This window comes from Centroberyx gerrardi, chromosome 5 (genome assembly GCF_048128805.1).
Source record: "Centroberyx gerrardi isolate f3 chromosome 5, fCenGer3.hap1.cur.20231027, whole genome shotgun sequence".
Lineage (NCBI taxonomy): Eukaryota > Metazoa > Chordata > Actinopteri > Beryciformes > Berycidae > Centroberyx > Centroberyx gerrardi.
The window spans coordinates 27771592-27790114 of NC_136001.1; the positions used below are offsets into that span (position 1 = coordinate 27771592).

Genomic DNA, 18523 nt, shown 5'->3' on the forward strand with positions numbered 1-18523 from the left:
CATACTGTCTGGGCTAGCAGTAACCTACTTCCCCTTCCTAACACCTGAAATAACACAGTTCCTTTGCACAAGTCTCACTCAAGTGCTGATTTCAACAGTACAAACCAACTTAATCAGATTGAGTCACAGTCAGCAGCTTAGTCACATATGTACAGAAGCACAGTACTAACACATGGACCAGGTTATGAACAAAGAAGAATGATTAAAGGATACCTACATAGGAACAACAAAGGTATAAACAATTGAGTTTTATTGATTATTTTATCATTCAATATTTTCATACATGGTTTTTGGTGGTTTCTTTAAAGAGAGCTCATATTCCATGTGATAAAATGCCATACAGACCACTTTCCTCCCCTCAAACACGGGCATCATGAACAGAGAATTTTAGAAACAAATTTGAAACGAGACACAATGACAGACTGGGTTCAGGACATGAAGACGTACATACAAAAAAAAATCTATTATAAAAAAAAATTAAAAAAAACACAGGCCATTTTATTTGCGACAACACACTCTCAATGCCCCTGTATTCATGGATATCACCTCGATTAATACTTTAAGGACCCGCCTTGGTTTGGGGATTTGTTCTGAGTGGCAGAAAAATGAAACTGGTAAATATTTCATTATATACAGTCATCGATATTCATGAGCACAGGGAGACGCTCGAGAGACGGGTGCAAAGCGCGTCGCCGCCAGATTGGTCATGTTCTATGGTTCTCCTCGCTGATTGGCTGTTCACTCCTATACTTCTCCATCCTTGTGCTGATTGGCCCTCGGAGCGTTCCCCTCCTGGTGTGGAACCACGGGAGGACGCCTTGTCATCAGAACTGAGGAGAGGAGAGGATCGACATATAATAATAGTGTTCCTCTCTTTTACTATGAAGAACTTTTGTAAACAAGTAGACGATGGTTGTGAATCTGATCATATGATATTATCCAAAAACATGTGCAACAGACAAATGCTTGATAAAAAAGTTAGCATACTTCATGTCAAGGTACGTTCTTCATGTAATGTGAATTTAAAGTGCATGTGATCTAGAAGTACGTGTGTATGTGATGCAAATTAGAGCCATCAGACTTAATATCTTACGTTCTTGAGGAATTCCTCAGCGACGATGCGGGCCCGGGCGTTGACGGACAGCTTCATCTCGCTGATCTCCTTGTCGATCTCCTCCATGAAGTTGATGACGAAGTCCACCAGCTTGTGCTTGTACATCTGCTCCGTGTGGAAGTTGGTAATCAGGAAGCTAATGTCGTATCCCTGGATCATAAGAGTGGCAAGAGAGGAGAAAAAGAGAGAGAAATTCATGAGTCAGAGAGAGACTGATCAACATATGAGAAGGTCGGTAAGAATACAATCATCTAATACACGGACAGTCTTGCACTATAATTTCTTGATTAGGAAAAAAGAGATTCTATAGTTGTACGCATTGGATTGGACGTTCAAATTTTGCATGCAGTTTATGTTCATATGCAATGTTACAGTTTTTAAAATGTGACATTTGTGCAACTAATGCATTGCAAATGCAGTTTCCTGAACATCCATATAGGCTGGGCATTTATGAGGTATGCCATCTAAAAATAAATGGTTCCTCTTTTTCATTCCCACAGTATCCCACCCCCCCCCCCCCCCGCCCCTCTCCCCTCTCTCACCTCCACTGGTTTCCTCCTCAGAATGAAGAAGTTCTCCGCTCTCATCATCATGAAGCGCATGAATTTATGGCACAGGATCTTCTCAATCTCATCAGCCTAAAGTGTCCAACAGTCATAACAGACGTCTCAATCAATGCAACTTTGGTGGCAGCAAGCAAATTTAGAAAATGTACATGACCAAGAAACCAGGAAATGTTCAGGTCAAGAATGAATGAAAGGTATCCTATTCTTTCTGACCTGTTTGACAGCAATGCTGACTCTGACAGAGTTGATGGATCCCTCTATGAGCACCTTCTCCTTCTCATTACGGCTGATCACCACCGGCTGAAGCAACAGCTCTTTACTGCTCCTGGAACCAAAGCATAATCCATCAGTTACAAATAAAGAAAGAGGCCTGCTCAGTTTTAAACTATTGTATTTTCCAATTAATACAAGACTGCATGGATATATTATTGTGGAAAATGTACCCAGGGATGGAAAAGTTCTTGGCACCATGAACATAAAGGTAAATGACTGGCATAGAACTTTATAAAGCATACTATCTGCCACCTGGAAGTAACTTGTTGAAAAAGTCCTATCTTTTCCATACCTGCAAACGGCCTACACAAGTCCCTACTGGCAAGTTTTGTATAGCAGTCTTGCCCGTGCTTGTGTCATTTACTTTCCCCTCCTAGATTTTCTAATGCGTGTTTGTGCAAGTCCACACTCGTGCCAGAACAGTGGATGATCTGCAGACTGCCTGAGAGCAGGAGGAATGGGTGGAAGCAAGGCAGCGGGACAGCCAGCTAACATACCTGACCTCCACCTCGGGCTTGTTGTGACGCTCCACCACCTGAGAGGAGAAGTTCTCCAGGCAGAGGGCGGCCTGCAGGGTGGCCCTCACAGCGTTCAAGTAGGGGCGCAGTGTCGCTGTCTGAGGAAAGGGTTCAACAGGATCAGTGTCTGGTTGAGTCACATTACAGGAGAGCTACTGTCAGATGTGTTTGTTATTAAGATCAGGCTATGCGGGGAAGCTAGTCAGGGTGATCCCATCAGTAGAGGATGGCCTATGAGGTTACATTTGGTCAGTAATCAAACTGAGCTATAGCCTGGGATGTTATGGAGGTTATGAATCTTTCTGAAAACATAATTGATGTTTGTATTGCTAGTTGTGATGCTTTATAGTGGTGATGACCGACTGCAGTATACACACGGTTTACCCACCATTTAATTTAGCACTGCCTTACTGACTATAGCTATGATCTTAACAGCTCTCTCGGCAGCTTACTGGTGACAGGGCTTTTTGCTACCTGGGAGAACTAAAGTGAACAGGCCAAGAGGAAAGACAGCTCAGCTCAGTCACTTGGGTTAGTTTCTGCAAACCATATCGAGGATGCCCGTCGTCACGCCCATAGCATTACAACCAACCAGATAAGCCCTTCTGGGGAAAACACTGAGCTAGCTAACCTGGCACTGGCGGTAAAGTCATAGCTAATATAGGTATATGGCTAAATAGAAAAGATACATTTGCAGCAGTGGACTTACCATTTTTGTGCTGTAGAAGGCGGAAGTTCCTCTGCCACGCCTGGGACTCTTCCGTAAATCTTACATCGTCGAGTAAAGATAGGGTGCGCTCGTTTTGTGCTATTTCTCCTCGCTTGGTAGACGCTGCCGTGTTAGCGACGATAACTCCGCCCATCGAGCTTATTTTGCTTGTCAAAACATGCACACCCTGAGATGCGTCCATTCCGCTCTAAGAAGGGGAGACCTAACGCTGAGTGACTGTTTATAACCTGTTTCTGAAAAACAATATGTTATATAACCAAGTATTTCCCATATAATCTAGATAATTATTACATTTTGTGGTTAGCGATATACTTTCTCATTTAATACACCATCACACTCAACATGGTTTCTACCGAGGATACCATTCTACCAACAGGTTTACATATTTCCAACTTCGTGTTTCATTTTAACATTTGATAACACAATAGGATAAAAATTCTCTTAGGAATTTTGACGATGGGTTTTTACTTAAAATGTGTCCTTACATTTGTTATTTTATCGAAAATACAGCCCAATTTCTTCTGACTACATGTCTTAACCCCCTCGCACCCAAATGGTTTTACCCATCATGGACGCCATTCACTCACGGTAAATATCGCTGCTCTTAAACATTCAATTAATACCAGTTAGTTCGTCCAGTTTTTAAGAATCATACATGTGAAAACTATAGGTACAAAAATATGCAACCATATGTGCCTTTAAATCAAATTTCTGAGCGATTTGATCAGTTATCGTCATTACACGGGGACAGATCTGCTAAGCGAGGCTACCTGGAGATCTGTGAGGTAGACCTGTGTGAGTGCGTGAGAGAGAGACAGAGATACAGAGAGAGAGAGAGAGACTGTGTGTGTGTGTGTGTGTGTGTGTGTGTGTGTGTGTGTGTGTGTGTGTGTGTGAGTGAGTGAGTCAGAGAGAGAGAGAGGGCACAGCTGCTCATTGCGGTATACTGTACAGTGTGTGAATCTACCATTAACCGCGCTGTCCCCTCTCTCGTGTCCCTGTTCATCCAGATACTGCTAGGTGTTGCTCCACAGCGTCATGAGTGAGTTGAAGGATTGCCCGCCGCTGAAGTACTATGACTTCAAGCCCGTCGAGCACGTCAAGGTGTGTCCCCGCTACACGGCGGTGCTTGGCCGCTCAGAGGACGATGGCATCGGCATCGAGGAGCTGGACACCCTGCAGCTGGAGCTGGAGACCCTGCTGTCCTCAGCCAGCCGCCGCCTGCGAGCGCTGGAGGAGCAGAGACAGGTAGGACCATAACCAGCCTCCTGCAGTCCTTTTCAGTGGTTCTCAACTGTGTGCCATTGAAGCCATGAGTCTGCAGGATTTCATTCCAACCAAACGTTATACCAGCTGATTGCACTGAGTAGTTCCCCCTCTCTGGTTGAAGATGCAAAAATCGGTGAAATCAGCTGGTCCAGGGCACATCCGCTGCTTTACTTGCTCTCCCTCGTACTGTTTTTTATGACGGTGAAGCCCAAAGGGAGACACTCTATATCTCAAATATGTCAATGTTTTCATCCCTCCTCTTTCATCAGATCCTCACAGATTGGCAGGACAAGAAGGGAGATAAGCGCTTCCTGAAGATGGGGAAAGACCCAGACCCCTCTGCCTCATCTCGCCACAAACCCAAGAAGCAGAAGTTAGATGGGAAAGGCGGTCATGGACCAGGACCTGGACCGGGCAGACCCAAGTCCAAAAACCTGCAGCCTAAAGTCCAAGAGTATGAGTTTACAGAGGATCCACAAGACATTCCCCGCACTCCCAAAAATGACGCCCCCAACAGGTCAGCAACAATAGCAACAATAACAGTTGTCATAGATGTGTTATACTTGCCTGCTCCTTATACCTAAACTGTTAAATGAGTTGTTATAAATGAGTTGCTTTCTGGCAGAGTATGTTTGTATTTGAAACGTTTCTGTTTTTCAGATTTTGGGCGTCAGTCGAGCCATATTGTGCCGATATCACAAATGAAGAGATCAGATTGCTAGAGGAGCTTCTGAAACCCCCAGAGGATGAAGCTGAATATTACAAAGTATGGCATAAACACCCTTTGTACCTGTTATTACGCTACATAGGCTCTGCTTAACACACATACCCAGCACCGCTCAGGGCGTGGCAATATCCTGGGTGTTTTTATTTACTTTTAGTATAATCTATCATTATAATGGGGACAAACAGGTCCATAATTCACTGACAAATTGGCTGAAGAGTAGTGTGTTAAGGCCCTGACACACCAGGCCGACGGTCGGCCGTCGGGCAATGTCGGGCCGTCGGTAAGCGTCGGTGTCCCTAGTTTTTGCGGTGTGTCCCGCACCGTCGACGCTAGTCGGACCCTGTCGGCGTCTTTTCGGCCGATTGAGCATGTTGAATCGGCGTCGGAGCCGTCGGTGAGAGAGATCACTCTGATTGGTAGTTCGTGTTTTGCCTCTGGATGATTGGACTGATAAATTCCTTCAACATGTGGAACTGAACAGGAAAGAGCCGAGCGAAATTTTTAAAATCGGAGGTTTCATTTATCTCCAGCTCTCGACACAGGTTCGGGAAAGCCCCTTGAGCCTGTCGCTGGAGTAACGTTATTCATGATTTCACCCATTTAGTGCGGTTTCTCCTTATTTTTCGCCTCCGCCTCTTCCTTTCTTCTTCCACAACCAAAAGACCAAGGGCTGACAACGCCAGTGCCATTTGCAACTTCTTATCAGACATAAGGTATGGAGAGTTATTTCCCCTCACGCAGGCGCAGAACGTACGTGCTAGTTGGCCGTCGGGTGTAGTCTTTGCGGTGTGTTCAAGTGCAACTTTTTGGTCCAGACGCAGGCGACGTGAGGCAACGCAACAGTCGGCCTTCGTCGTCGCTGGTTCTTTGAAGTCGGTTTGGTGTGTCAGGGCCTTAAAAGACAACGATGCTGCTGTCTGTGCTGCCTGTAGATTCCAGCGTTGGGGAAACACTACTCTCAGCGGTGGGCTCAGGAGGATCTGCTGGAGGAGCAGAGGGAAGGAGCGCGAGCCAACGACAAGAAGAAGAGCCTCATGGGAGGGCCTCTCTCTGAGCTGGACGCGAAAGGTGAGGCGACTCTGCAGCCGGTTTCTTACCTGACTCTACAAGGACTAGACAATGTTTGCCCTTTAGTATCGACAGCATGATGTGTGTCCAGCTTCCACACTCATCCTCTTGTTCTTCTAGATGTGGACTCCCTGCTGAAAAAGTCAGAGTCCCAGCATGACTCTCCTGAAGACGGCTGTCCCTTTGGACCTCTCACACAGCGTCTGCTCCAGGCCCTTGTAGAGGTCAGACACTGTAGTAGCTTGTGACTCACCGACATAAGTTCCAGTTATGCACAGTGGCTTTAGCAGATTATATATGACTCTAAGATAAGGCATTTGAAACCTATTGAATCCTGGGACACCATTGAAGTGTGACTATAAGAGGTAATTGTGTCTGTCTTCTTCCAGGAGAACATTATATCCCCCATGGAGGATTCTCCTATTCCAGACATTACAGGGAAGGATGCCAACGATGGCGCTGGGACCTCTCCTCGAAGCCAGGGCAAAGCTTTTAGGTATTTCTTCCCAGATATGGACTAAATAACAGAAGCACCAGGATCAATTCTCCCCACTAGGAAAAATATTTACAGAGTGAGTGCTGGTGTCAGATGCTTTTCCTGGCGTGGTTTTAGCTCCAGTCATCCGTTAGGAATGTCTTTCTCCCTAGATGACAGCACTCCTATTGACAAGGCATGATAGGGGAGGGGGAGGGGGGGGGTTGAGGAGGTTCAGCCATCGTTGGTGAGTCCAGTTTTCCCTGGACGGAGCGCTCACTCCCTGCTGTTTAGGAGTAAGTTTTGTATTTTGCTCTTAAGTTTCAATTCGTCACTTCCTCTGCGCAGAGATGATTTTCTGTCAGTGTTCATACCGACGCCAGAACTTCATGCTGAAAAATAGGACAACTCTATGGCCTCTGAATTAGTGGGGATGGATTGCTCTTCTCTGTTGCAGCCCACTTTGTGATTTGGGCTGATAAAACAAGTGTATTTTTATATAAAAATCTTGAAATATATGCAAGTAAATTAGTAGTATGGAAACACAGATGCCAAAAAGTGTTGGACCTTGGGATTCAGGTGTTTATAGTTGATTACAGTGTCTACATGCCATACTTTTGATATATGAAATTATGTTTTTGAATGAAATTGTCAACAGCTGCAAGATGGGAGTCAGTGGAGCACTGGTGAGGGTGTCCTGCTTTTCCCTGCTCAGTCTCTTTTTCACCTGAAGCTGGCACCCAGCTGAACTTGTTAATATCTTTCTTCTCCTCTCCTCTGCCCACTTTGCACCTATTTCCCATCTCCATCTTCCAGTGTTCCCCACACACGCTCCCTGGAGGCGCGGATCAAGGAGGAGCTGGTGTCCCAGGGGCTGCTGGACTCTGAGGAGCGCCCCGGACCAGGAGGAGACTCTGAGGACGAGGTCCTGGCCGAGCTCCACAAGAGACAAGCGGAGCTCAAAGCCCTGAGCGCGCACAACAGAGCCCGCAAGCAGGAGCTGCTGCGGTGAGGATGCCGGCCCACACGGGCTACATTTACATGCACAGAGTGACCCGGCTACTGGCTGTACTCCGGTTAAGGTCTTATTCAGGTTTAGTTGTTTACATGCAGCTTTGATGCCCTGAGAATTGAGATTGACTCTCCCTGTTGCCATGAATAAACCTGTTATCAGTTTTCCTGTCCATCTATGGTGTCCTGCCCATAGATAGAACGGTCTGCCAGAAAAACAGTATGACAATATGCGGCCACAGCTACCCTACCTTTTTTGAGAAATACTAGGTTACTTCTAATAAAGGGGAAAGAAAAGACGATCCCAATAGTAATTGCAAGCCTTTCTTCTAGATGATGATATACAGACATAATTGTCGAAAAGCATTTCCACAATCAACATGTTTTTTTTTTTTTTTTTTATACGGGTCTCTGTATTGCTTCTGCCTCACAGGTTGGCGAAGGAGGAGATGCGAAAGCAGGAACTGAGGCAGAGAGTCAGGGTGTCCGACAACGAGGTCATGGAGGGATTTCGGCGCATCATGGCAGCCAGGCAGAAGAAACGCACACCGACCAAGAAGGAGAAAGACCAAGCCTGGAAAGCACTGAAGGAGAGGGACAGCATCCTCAAGTTACTGGACGGATAGAGGAGGCAACAGTTTGTATTGGGGTTACAGGTGAAAAAGCTATGGGAGGAATTTTTTTTTTTTTTTTCTCCATTGATTAACAATGAGTAAACAGTTTTGTTTACTCATTGTTATTGTTGTATGGATGTGATCATAGGCTTGTCCAAGTGGCCATGAACATTTTTTTTTTTTAATACAACTCCTATATGACAGCTGTGTACAGTCACTGGACAGCTATATCTATAATGGTAATGTATGATACTGTTTAGGTCTGTGTGATTTGAGTAGGGATATTTTTGTAGCATGTGTAGTGTACAACGTTCAGAAAACTAATTTGATCATTTCATGCGGTAGAATTCAGTATGCATCAGAGACTATTTCAACTAGTGTTTTGTTTTTTTTGTTTAATTTCTATTTTGTTTACCATTGTAGCACAATGACAAACAATAACTATGAATGTTTGAATAAATCAGTACCACTAAAGACTAAAAGTTTTTGCATGTGTTTCAGATGTACAGTTCAGACGGGATGCGTCATTACACTGTTTGCTGTAGTCTTTAGATAAGCAGTTGATGTTTCTTTTGTCCCTGTGTTGTTTATTTTCCATAACTCCCACAGAGCATTGGCTGAGTTAATATATTTAATTCATTTATTAAGTAGTTTAAAGAAAACGGCACACAGAAATACATTCAGTAAGTAAACGGGAAGATTTCAGTTTATTTTTCAGTGTTCATTTTTAATAGACAGAGATTTAAGTCATTTGTAGAATGTAAAATTTCAGGTAAAGTACAAAAGCTTGCCTCTGCTGTATTAAATCTCGCTTCATGCTCCTTCTGAAAGTTAGCAGCCTTTTGTTATTCCCACACCTTTCTTGGCATTTTAGTGGTACTCCCCTTAAATGAATAGATTCTTGTGATGTTTGGTTGATGTAAAATGGAGCAAAGGTACTACGATGTGTTTGTTAAAGCCGCTACAGTCCATATTTCACGGTAATTGTGTCAGTCAGCTAGAGACAGACGGAGGACAGGCTTCAGTGTGTGTGTGTGAGTGAGTGTGTGTGTTCTTCCTCACCACATATGGCAAGCATGAGGATGAGAGAGGAACCTTCATCAGATAGATAGGTGGCAAGTTTGACTTTCCCTTTAGTTTACTTAAACACTTCATATTTTACTGGTTTACCACTAGATGGCACTCAAAGTCTGTTTAACTGACCAGGCCAACTTGCACTAACAGCATTTACATAGCAATAGACTGAGGGTTACCACCATTTCCATGTGGCTCTTGAACAGCCAGTGGTTGCTATAATGTGACTTGGTATACAATGTATTTTCTGGTGAAAGGGTGAAGCAGTGGACTCCCTGTCTCACGGTCCACAGCTGTGATGAGGGTCAGAGAGTTCACCCTATGGAGTGACTGTGGCCTCTGGGGACGGAGGCCAGCACACACAGTCATCCAGGGAGATCTCACCAGGGACAACAGCTGGTGAAGCGCGCCGCTGCCTCACCACAGCATCACATGACCACAGAAACCACCAGACTTCTGTTAACCTGGATGGATTCAGAGCAGAAGTTAAACAAAGCGACAGATTAATTTAAACTGCGTGGTCTCCGAGCTTTACAACACAGCGTAGCTGAATGACCATGGCTCAATCGCCATGTAAAACCTCCTGTGTCCTCTACGCAAATTCATAATGCCAACAGCCATCTCTATATAAGCTTTAATAACAGGTGGACCTATTGAATCCTCCCTACAGGTGAATGGGAGGCTGAATAGATGATTAGAACTCGGCCCCTCGAGGCTGGGCGTATCGCACGGGGCCTTTTGTTGCGCTTGTTCTCATTAGACCTAAACTGAAGGGCAGGTGGGTTTTGTGTTGATACACTGCTCATACATGCTCAGTGACGCTCGACCGCTGTTTGCACATCCCGCATTGAGCTGTTTTTAAATGCCTTTGACTGCACCCAGGTGGTTTGTCCCCGGGGCTGTCGAGGATCTACGAGGCAATAAGTCGGGCCTCGGCTTTGACACAGTTATGCGGCTCTCGCTCCCAACCCCTAATGTGAAATTCAGCTCCGTGGTGAGCTTCTTCACTCCTCTCTGTCATGGCCTGTAAACCTTTACGGCTGTTTGAAGAAGAGGGCTCTCCAGTGGGAGAGCTGGGTAAATAAATACGACTCGCGCTCCACACCAAGCTACAAGGCTGCGGAAGCCTCCTCAGGGGCTGACGAGTGGACGAATGCAGTGTGGACACAATGCTATCCTGTGGGCAGACTGTGTGTGTGTGTGTGTGTTTATGAGCGCACACCCATGCATGGGCTTGTGTGCACACACACTCTATCTGTCTATGCTACTATCTCCCCCTATCTCCTCTCAGTGGGGGCCTTATTCTGTCCATTGGCTCTTTGTTTTTTTGCCAGTTTGTACGAACCATGTCTTTCTCTCCAGGGCTCTCCTCCTACTCCACCTCCATCCCTGCGTTCCAGAGCTGGAGCTGAGCAGAAAGACAGAGAGAGGCCGAGACACACACACACACACACACACACACACACAGATACAAGGGGAGGTGAAGGGATTTAACGTAAAAGCGTTGATCCTTGATGCTCTGGTTCTCAGCTCTCAGGTCTTTTGGTTCTTTTTGTTCTCAGCTTTCATACCAATAACATGTTGAATTAAAATTATGAGAGAGAGTTAGAGAGAACGAGAGAGGGGGGGGGGGGGGAGCGAGATAGAGATAGACAGAGGTTGAGACAGCTGCTGTGGCCGGCTGGTCCACTGAGAAGAGCCTCTGTCCGGCCAGGCCACGCCTCGGCTCCTCTCCTTCACAGAGAACTATTGTCTTCAGCGCTGCTTCCACTATTCTGATGTCATGGTTTGTCCTTCCCCAGAGGTCTGCTGTTGCTGTTGTGCTAAACCCGACACACACTTTACGCCCGAGTCGAAAGCGCAGACGGCTGCGAGGATTTGTACACACACGTGCGCCCAGTCACTGTAACACAAGTCTTCCAGTTGTCTTGCTCTGACAGGTGGCTCAGTGTGATCTAAGAGCAGGACAAGACAGTCGCAGGCAGCGTCGCATACACAAAAACACCCTTGTGCTCTCACCTTTTTGACCCGTCCTTTATCTTTTTTTCTAGTTTGAATCTTATTTGCATCTCATTTGCATGGCAGTTGACGCTTTTCTTGTGTGACTCCTGAATTTGACAGCTCATGCAAATCAAACTTTTTTTTTTCTGCCTCGTTCAGCCCTAACCTGGCTGGGTTTTGCTTGGGGGTGGGGGGTTGGGGTTGGGGGGGGGGTGAGGGGGAGTAGAGACATAAGAGAGAGGTTCTGGAGTCTCCACACTGCTCTGCCATGCCTCCAGGGGCATTTTATACAAGATTAGCACAATCGACCACAGGCGAGCCATTCACTTACAGTGTTAGAGGACACAAGAGCCGGCATCCCATTCAGACAGTACTCTCTCTAAGTCTTGTCTATGCGCAGTAGGGTCGTTACTGTTGTGTCCGTGGAGCCTGACGTTGGGGATACAAGTTATTATTATGTCCGTGGTGTTTAGAGGACGTGAGCCAAGTTGAGGTCGATCTGAATAAAAGTCAGCAGCAACTGAAAACTTCTGGACGTTTAGAGACAAACCTCCGGCTCCTCTTCGGTCCGTGACCCCGGACACACCTGGAGACCGACACCAAGAACCTACAGCACAAATCACTATAATGAGGCCATAACACCCAGGAGCTCAATCCTCAGCCTGTGTTTACTTTAGGCTTTACGTGCGTCTTTTGTTTGTGAGGACCCGTCACGCCATAAGTCCGTAACCGGTCCTCATCAAGGCCCTCCCTCTTGCAGCTTGGGGATCCGTGGCATGGCTCCTGGGAGCTGGCGCGGTGCCACGGTCGTCCGACTATATACTTTGTTAGAATCACCAGGCAATAGCGAGTGAGATAAGAGACGGATAGGTGGATGTAGGAGCGCGCCGCGTTACAGCGCCGTTTGTCATTGGCAGTAAATTTGGACGGCTGGAGGTCAAAGCTCTTGAGAAATATGCTTTGCTGTGGAGATAAGGCCAGATAGCAGAGGTATGTAGAGGGGACCTATAGGTTGAACAGACGCAATGTACACTGAAGACCACTATGTATGGAGATGTACATTATGCCAGCACACACACACACACACACACAGTCAAATTCAGCACCATTCATGATTCCAACAAATTTTGCCACGGCAGCCTCATCAAATAATACAATGGGTGGATGGGAGCGGAGATGATGGTCGAGAGGGACGGGATGAGACCCAACCGGTGGTCACAGGACACCGGGGGGCCGCCAGTCTCCCCCCCCCCCCATGGGGTCGGACGGATAACATGCCCCCCTCTCCTCAGGCCTCCTCCAAGCTGGGGGTGGTGGAAGGGAGTGGGAAGGAGTGGGGGGGGGGGACATCGCTTGCAATTTGGATAACAGTTATTGAGGAGCTAAGAAGACACGATGAGAAGCACTTCTCCTGCCACCCACCACTTCTCTGTCATCCTCTCTCTCTCTCTCTCTCCCTCTCTCTCTCCCTCTCTGTGTGTCTTCTCCCCATCTCTCTTTCGTTCCCCCTGCTCTGTTATTATCACCCAGATCATTATCAGGCTCGCTCTCCCCTCGGTGCGATGGAGAGAGGAGGGACGGCCGCCCACATGGCTTTGGTGAGAGATTCCTAACAGCAGCGCAGGAGGAGGAGGAGAAGGGGGGTGGGGGGTTAGAAAAAAAAAAAAAAAACGGAGACAAGAGGCCCAATAAAGTCTGTCTAAATATAGAGGCAGCAGGGCCTTTTTTCCCTTCTCCTTATAAAGAGCTGCTGGTGAATCCGGGTGGACTATCCTCCTCGCTCCATGAGAGAGCTGATCACTCCCTCCAGGATCGGGAGCACAGCCATACGTGCGCACACACACACACACACACACACACACATAGGACCTTCATAGAACTTTGTTGGCCGTTTTATGAGAGAGACAGAGAGAGAGACAGAGAGAGAGACAGAGAGAGAGACAGAGAGAGAGAGAGCTTAACAGAGTTTTTATCTTTACACAAGAGGGCAAATAATATTTGGCGGAACATACTAAAATAGGAGAGGCTTGAGGAAACCTCCAAGGAAGAATGATGGGAGAAATGAGGGATGGGGGGGTTCCTGGCCTGAGAGTGCAAGATAGAGCAGGAGATTAGGAGGCCGGTTTCAGATGAACTTCTGACCGCATATATCTCACAGCCTGGATTACGTGTTCGTATTCGTATCAACACAATCTCCAGCCTCCGTCCAAGAGATGCCCCGTTTTGGCTCTTGTTCTGCCTCACTTCTCTAATCCTCTTCCTCACTTATAGTCATGAAACCTTCTCCGAGGAGAGGTCATTCTTCAAAACCGGCCTCTGTCTTCAAAACGTACCTTTCCTGGCCACTTTGTTTCTCTTCCTTTTCCTTCAGATTACTATCCCATGACTCCATCCTCCATCATAGATTACCATCCTGCATTTACATCTAAATTTAAAGGAACATCTTCGCTCTTTGTTCTGTGTTAGAGTTCAAACGGAGTTGTAAATGAATTCAGGTTGCGGCTGGACCATCAGTGACCCCACACAGGACTTTCCCCTTTAATCCCGTCATGAGAATGTAGAAATCCAACAGCCGCGTCACCATTTTAAGTGTCTAATGTGATTTCCTCTCGTCTCCTGTGTACTGCTGCTGTCTGTCTGTCTGAGGCAGTGTTATCAGTAACGGCTCGTCCTGTTGTGTGCTGCTGCGTTGCGCTTCTCCCAGCTGTAGTTATTGACATTAGGCAGCTGCTTGCTCCCCTCCCACCAGATAGACAGTGCAATCTCAATCATAATTAAAGACATAAGTGCCTCAATCAGTGCATATAACCACCTGCAGCCGTGTGCTGGGACACACACACACAGACACACACAAAACACAGATAGACATGCCTAGACATGACGCACACAGACACTTTTACCTAGTGATATTGACACAGACACAGATATCACGTTTGCTACGCTCTGTAAACAAGAGGTCATTTCTACAGCTGTCTTCGTATGCCAGCAGTGACAGCAAAGGTTCAGAAGTCAAATGGGAGAAACAAGGTTCATTGTGTGTTTTTAACATCCTCTTTACACCTGTTGCTTGCTGTCCCCTGCGGTGTGGTGTGTGTGTGTGTGTGTGTGGCCACACAATAAGGCGCTTGTGTGGGAGACACACATGTAGAATGTGCACGCACATGCACTCACAAACACACACATACACACACAAATGGTATCGTTCTGGCTTTCTGAGCTGAGATCTGCTAGGAAAACACCAAAGGCAGACCCAGGGAACCTGAATAACATCACACACACACGCGCGTGCACACACACACACACACACAGAACATCAGCACTTGTTACATAAGAGCTTCTCCTCCACACAGACAACTCCACAGCACAGTCTGACAGAGTCAATGTCAAACTCTGCGTGAGATAGAAAATGGGTATTTTTCGTGCGTGGCCACTCAGTTGCTGTGTGTAGTGCTATACTGGGGAGTTGTTGTGTTTATGTGTGTGTGTGTGTGTGTGTGTGTGTGTGTGTGTGTGTGCATAGTGTATGAATGTGTCAGTTTGTGGTCGTGAAAGCCCTACTGCTGAGAGAGGAAGCTCAGCTGTCAGTAGTTGTCAGGCACTGGGCCTCTCTCTCTCTCTCTTTCTCTCTCTCTCTCTCTCTCTCTCTCTCTCTCTCTCTCTCTCTCTCTCTCTCTCTCTCTCTCGGCTGGTCCTGCTGTAGTTAACCTCCTCCCCTCTTTCCTCTCCTCCCTTCTTCCTCTTTTCTGCCCCCCAACAGTGCTTCTCGGGAGGCTGGGTTTGAGGTCGCGAAAGAGGCGCTGCTCCTTGGTGCAAGCATGTTGCCTAGAGATAAGGAAATCTGGCAGAGAACCATGGACCCCCCCCACCGTGCGGAGAACACGCCACAACACACACACACACACACACACACACACACACACACACACACACACACACACACAGCAAACAAGCGTCAAAATTTAGAGAGAATGGGGCCATGGGGCAAAGCAAGTATTTTGTGGTATAGGGTTATGTTTAGAGGTGGGGGGGGCATGCAGTACGTCAACAGTATAAACATGGCCTTCTCCTGTCTTGACCCTTGACCTTGGCACTTGCCGTCTCTCGCCTCCTTCCTGCCCTCTTGTTCTCTATGCGCTGTGCTGTCTCGCCCAGTGCAGGGTGTTAGCCATGCTACATTAGCTGCTCACATGCAGAATGACACACAGAACAAACGCTCCTCCCTCTGTGAAGCACACCAAGAACAATGTCTTAAAGTATGTGAGCAGGCCGATTATATACACACACAGGCTTGCTCGAGATTCCAAACATTTGTGCGTGTGTGTGTGTGTGTGTGTGTGTGTGTGTGTGTGTGTGCGCACATGCCAACACTGCCGGACCGGGGTGGCGTGGTGTGAAATGGACATGAGGAAAGATGTGAGGCTGAAAGCGTCTATGGTGATGGTGGTGGTGTGTGTGTGTGTGTGTGTGTGTGTGTGTGCGTGCGTGTGTGTGTTCAGCGCTCCGGCGGAACTCCCTCGGCTCTAATTGGGAGAGACAAACTCAGATCACATTACAGGCCTGGAGACTTGGATGATCGGAGGGGAGACGCAGAGCTAATGCTGTGCTAATGGAAGACACAAACACACACGCACAAGCACACACACACACGCACACACACACACAGAGATTCATACATAAACACGCTTGGGTTTGAGATACACTAACATGTGCAACAGCATACATGCACACAGGCACACACACATCCATGGATGCACAGTTCGATGAAGCACAGTTCTTTACTTCACACTTTTAGAATGCATTCATATTCACATTCACATTGCAGCTATTGCCATTAACACCAAGACACTGACAAGGACCAACGCACAACTCTGCAGAATAGCCATCCATGACCTGCCAATGTCATCTCTCTCTCTCTCTCTCTCTCTCTCTCTCTCTCTCTCTCTCTCTCTCTCTCTGTCCAACTAATTAACCTCAGTCCACTTCCATTTACCTTATCAGACTTCGATACACTTAACCAAGAGTATCGGCGCTATTGTGGGCTCTCTCCTTTGGCTGTTCTCATTATCAGCGGCTCCACTGGAGGCCCAGCAGGAGCGTGGAGGTGTGAGAACGCCTGGCCCATTAGAGCGGATCTGATAGGGTGGATGGCCCCCTCGCTTCTGCCTCGCCCTGACCCCATCCCACAAGACCCTCACTCTTTATCATGTCCAGACTCTCTAAGACACTTCCCAGCAACATTTTGATTGATTGATTGATTGGTTGATTGATTGATTGATTTGTGTTTAACCTTTAGCCAGGCTTGCTGAGCACCCATGCTCTTTTTCATCAGCACACGCAAGCCCATGGTATACTTACTACCGAAACAGATTTCGGCAATTTCGTACGGACAGAAGGACATCTGCACCTTTATGACTGATCAAAAAAATCTAAATCCTCATATTCCCTCAGCTGCCTTTGTCCCTCTTTTTCTGTCACCACTATTTCCAGTTTCCCTACGGTTACAGTTTAGTCTTCATTTGCCCCCACTGGCCTGGAGTGTTAATAGACAAACAATGCAAATACAGCCAGTACACACATTTGTATGCGGCGCTGTTTTCACCTATGTTTGGAGTTTGTTGTTAGTACCGCCGCCTTCACACCACAGTCTTGTCACTGACGGCCACACACCAGCTCCACAGGAGCGGTTGGGAGTGTCTTGCCGAAGGGAATCTTGTAGCGTACTTGTTCAGGGAGGGGAGATCGTTACTCAGTCACTCTCTCCGCCCAGATTTTCCCAGCCAGTCCGGGGATTTCTACCTGCAATAAGCTCACTTCTCCAAACTTCAGGCCACCGCTCCATCCCTCATTCTTCCAATCCCACCTCCTTTCAGACACACACCCAGCCCCCCCTTCCCCTCCACCTCTCCCTACTCTCCACTAAAACCTGTTCTCCCCATGCTGACTCTGTCCAGACCGGTCCATGTTATCTGAATGGGTTGTTGGCGCGGGAAGAGGCCACGGGAGAAAGCACATGATGGGTTACTGGTCTGGTCACTTTTTCTGAGAGCCGGGGTAAATATAGCCTGCATCTGGAGCCTATCTGACACGGCAGCACCGATGCTCCCCAGGCCCAGACAGACTCATGCGGGACTACGCTCCACAGGGCCAGTAGATAGGGAAGGACCTAGAGAGAGGGACTGGTGGGGTGTCAGACGCTTGGCTTGGGACATCGAGGCCATTTAAGAGAGGAGTGTTCAAGTGAATGGGCTGTCTGGCTGAAATAAACAACATGGATGCACAATCATGCCCCATTATAAAACAACAAGCTCATGAAATTGGTATTTATGATTCCTTATACGATATTTATTTCCAAACACACATGGTGATTAAATGAGAGGTGATCAGAGGTGCCTTGTTTGTATTTAATTTATTCACTCCGCTCCAGTCATGCGTAACACTGTTTGGATGTTAATTGCTTAGCAACAGGGAACTATTTTTTGTTGGCGTAGGGCCAAAATAAAACCATTAAATTAAAACCCAGAGCTTGTGTTTTGCTTAATGTTTGATAGTTTTGTAAATGTTGTATAAAAGCAATCCATGGCTGAGTAGTAACAGAATACTCAGAATACTAACCGTGTCACGTATTCTAAATCCCCAAAAAATCTCACAATCTTCCATTTCGTTACTTATAAAAATGATGTATTCTGATTTTAGATACTAGGATTACTTCTGGGAATGCTTTTAAAGTGAAAGCGAGAAACGCAGAAGGCCATTTAAACAGTGGCAGGTCTACTACATCTTTATAAAATGAAAAAAGAAAATGTTGCATGTTTGTATGCATCGTCATTCGTACCTTTGTACAGCAAATATGGCAAAGTAATCTGAAAGTGACTGAAAGTAATCAGAATACATTACTGAATTTGGGTAATCCCTTGGGTATCTGATCACACTTCTGATGGGGTAAATGGTAACTGTAATGGAATACATTTTTAAAGTAGCCTACCCGCCCCTGGCAGTAACATACTGGAGGCTGGGCTACATGGGGCTTATTGGCACCAGTGTGCTGTGGCCGCGATGTAACAGTTGTGATTAAAGTTGAGCTGA

The 18523-nt window shown here is 46.8% G+C and overlaps 2 protein-coding genes across 4 annotated transcripts; one reads left to right on the forward strand and one right to left on the reverse strand.

Annotated features, from left to right (window-relative positions):
* Positions 1–233: 233 nt before the first annotated feature.
* On the reverse strand, positions 234–3278 carry LOC139926956 (actin-related protein 2/3 complex subunit 4-like). Its single transcript, XM_071918871.2, has 6 exons — positions 3181–3278; positions 2451–2569; positions 1894–2005; positions 1657–1752; positions 1094–1264; positions 234–830 (listed from the first exon to the last, which is right to left on the reverse strand). The coding sequence occupies exons 1-6, from the start codon at positions 3181–3183 to the stop codon at positions 825–827; spliced, it is 507 nt and encodes a 168-aa protein (XP_071774972.1). The 5' UTR covers positions 3184–3278; the 3' UTR covers positions 234–824.
* Positions 3279–3405: 127 nt separating this feature from the next.
* Positions 3406–8841, forward strand: tada3l (transcriptional adaptor 3 (NGG1 homolog, yeast)-like). 3 transcript variants are annotated; one of them, XM_071918870.2, is made up of 9 exons: positions 3406–3577; positions 4212–4449; positions 4740–4987; positions 5131–5236; positions 6130–6265; positions 6386–6489; positions 6655–6761; positions 7557–7748; positions 8185–8841. In XM_071918870.2, the coding sequence occupies exons 2-9, from the start codon at positions 4240–4242 to the stop codon at positions 8375–8377; spliced, it is 1296 nt and encodes a 431-aa protein (XP_071774971.1). In that variant the 5' UTR covers positions 3406–3577; positions 4212–4239; the 3' UTR covers positions 8378–8841. The 3 variants fall into 3 exon arrangements, with proteins under 3 accessions (XP_071774971.1, XP_071774969.1, XP_071774970.1); XM_071918868.2 differs by lacking the exon at positions 3406–3577 and adding an exon at positions 3764–3789; XM_071918869.2 differs by lacking the exon at positions 3406–3577 and adding an exon at positions 3816–3986.
* The last annotated feature ends 9682 nt before the right edge of the window (positions 8842–18523 follow it).

Bases quoted from the DNA above. Each gene is read 5' to 3' on its own strand.
- tada3l (XM_071918870.2), top strand. From the start codon at position 4,240: ATGAGTGAGTTGAAGGATTGCCCGCCGCTGAAGTACTATGACTTCAAG. The intron at 4,988-5,130 runs GTCAGCAACAAT...TCTGTTTTTCAG, and splicing joins AAAAATGACGCCCCCAACAG to ATTTTGGGCGTCAGTCGAGC. The intron at 7,749-8,184 runs GTGAGGATGCCG...TCTGCCTCACAG, and splicing joins CGCAAGCAGGAGCTGCTGCG to GTTGGCGAAGGAGGAGATGC.
- LOC139926956 (XM_071918871.2), bottom strand. The intron at 2,006-2,450 runs GTATGTTAGCTG...CTTTGGTTCCAG, and splicing joins AAGCCCGAGGTGGAGGTCAG to GAGCAGTAAAGAGCTGTTGC. The intron at 1,265-1,656 runs GTGAGAGAGGGG...CTTATGATCCAG, and splicing joins TGAGGAGGAAACCAGTGGAG to GGATACGACATTAGCTTCCT.